This window comes from Olea europaea, chromosome 6, assembly GCF_002742605.1.
Source record: "Olea europaea var. sylvestris chromosome 6, O_europaea_v1, whole genome shotgun sequence".
Classification (NCBI taxonomy): domain Eukaryota; kingdom Viridiplantae; phylum Streptophyta; class Magnoliopsida; order Lamiales; family Oleaceae; genus Olea; species Olea europaea.
The window spans coordinates 13,061,773-13,064,112 of NC_036242.1; the positions used below are offsets into that span (position 1 = coordinate 13,061,773).

General features: G+C 38.6%; 1 protein-coding gene across 1 annotated transcript in view; it reads right to left on the minus strand.

The window, feature by feature from the left end:
- LOC111395893 (WEB family protein At2g38370-like) overlaps positions 1 to 2,340 on the minus strand; it is a 2,760-nt gene continuing 420 nt past the window's right edge. The window contains exon 2 of the mRNA XM_023022107.1: positions 1 to 1,827. Coding sequence (XP_022877875.1) covers positions 301 to 1,827 — 1,527 coding nt within the window. The 3' untranslated portion in view covers positions 1 to 300. The remainder of the gene's footprint in view (positions 1,828 to 2,340) is intronic.

Genomic DNA, 2,340 nt, shown 5'->3' on the forward strand with positions numbered 1-2,340 from the left:
TTGTCAGAATGGGCTAAAGTAGAAGGTTGTGCACACAATGACATTCCAGACTAAAGACTAAACATCCATGTTAAATCATATATTTCTACACAAACCACAATTTCTCAGTTTCACACATACTGAAGAAATAGGCACTACTCCTTGCTCACATAAAAGAGCTACATTCCAACAATCTAAGAGACCAATGGTGGGGAAACAATCCATAAGTTAGGGAACCATACAATCTTCCTAGACTAAACAAGCCTAATAAACCTGTTGCAGAATTAATGACAAAGAAACTTGATGATCCGGCAAGTTTATCTATACGTCGTCAAAGCTTGAACTTCCCTTTTGTTTCTTCTTCTTCTTACTTTGCATTGTCACAAAGAGTGAGATCCGAGCAAAACCAAACTTCTTTCTCTTTCCACGGAGTTGCTCTTCAGCGTTTTCTTTCCCAGTTTTTTTAACAGAAAGTGGATCTTTACTAGGTTGGCTAAGAATTTGTCCCAGGGCGACTTGGTTTTTGTTCTTTTCTGCCTGCATCCCATTCTCATATTCTTCTTTTAGAAGCAGTTTCCGGCTCATTATTTGCCCAATGGATAGACACGGCTTCAAAACTGGTTTTGACTCATTATCGACCAAATCCAGACCACTTACATCAAGAAGAGAAGATTCTTTCCGAAGGTGAGATGAACAAGAATTCTTAAATCTGGTAGAGTTGTGTACAGAACGTCTTTTCTTAACATGATCAGATCTCCATTTTCGGAGAGCCTCTTCAACTGCCAATTTATCTTTATTTGCCGCCTCCACTCTATTCAATCCTTCTTCCAAGGCCATTTTGGTAATTTTAACTTCTTCAGCAGCCTCTTCTACCTTTTTCAAGATTTCTGTTTTAGACACGTTAGCTTCATTGACTAGAACCTCTGCATCCATTACCCTCCCTTTACAAGCTCCCTCCGCTTCTCGAGCTTGGGAAATTAGGGATGAGTATTCCTCGAGAGTAAGAGTTACACTTCCCGACTTCTGCTTCAAATCTGCAGATGAATTCTCACCTTTTGATAATGCTTTGATTTCTGCAAGAGCCACAGCTTCAGAAGCTATTGCTGCTGCCTTCAATTTTTTAGCAGCTATCAACCTTATCTCAGCAGTTTTAATTCTAGTTTTTGTCTGTTCAATCTCAGAGGTTGCCCTTAGAACTTCTAATTTTACAGCTTCTCCCACTTTCTTAAATTGGTCCGTCTCATAACTTAGCTTTTCTAGCTCTCTTGCGACACCCAAGGAATCTTGAGATCTACTGAGGTCCTCAGTGTCTTTTACCAGCAGTAGTTTCTGTTTTGTAAGGTTTAATTCTTCCTTGAGATACGAAACCTTTGAGGTACTTGAAGACAACCTTTGGTGAGTCTTCTCAAGCGACATTCTCTCTTTCTCGATTTTCTTGTTATATAGGTTAACTGTAGCTTGAATATCTGCAAGATCATTAGTAGTCCTCGTTAAGTTAAGTTTAGCCTGTTTCAGTTCCCGTAGTATGAAGCCCGGAGCCGAGGAAGGACACTTGTCCAAACAGCTAATCCCATTTTGCTGAAGATTCAAACAGTTTTCACGACTTTCCTTTTCCCATATGCCAGCAGCAGCAGAATTGACCTTGGTATCAACTGAATTTGCAGCAACGGTTGCATTGATTTCAAATGCTTCTTTCCGCAGCTTTGATTTCAGCTCTTCGACAATATTTTTAGTGGTTTCCAGTTCCTTGAGAACATCGAGCGTTTCCCTTTCTTTCACAATCAGATCCCTTTCCAACTGTGCAGCTTGTTCTTCTACTTTTGCAATGTCAATCTTTTCATCACTGAGCTGCCATCCACAAAACATTTCGAACGCCATTATTCCAATGTATCCCTTTAAGAATTAACCAACAAGTGGACATCCACAAGATGCACAAGTCACCGTGCTTGCTTTTATGGTGACCTTCTACTCATCTTGATGTTTAATACTATGCAATTCTTTCTAGAAAGCAGGAAAAAACACGCGCACAAAATTTACATCTCAATCGTATGGAGTGGTGATGCACATCAGTTTATTGACTTTGAGCAAAATAATTTTCAGTTAAAAACACTCCAGTAATCAATTGGTATAACACCCAAAATATAAAGCATCAAATTCAATTAGGAACAGAGAGAGCATTCTCCATATATTTGGCTAAAATGTAAATCACCATTCCTAAATCGAGTCGCAATATACAGAGGTGAAAACAATATTGCCATTATTGAAATGCATCCCTCAGTTGAGCGATACCCAAAATTATATATTTTGCATTTATAATTCAATTAAAGTAAATAATCAATATTGTAACTCATCTCAGTGAGT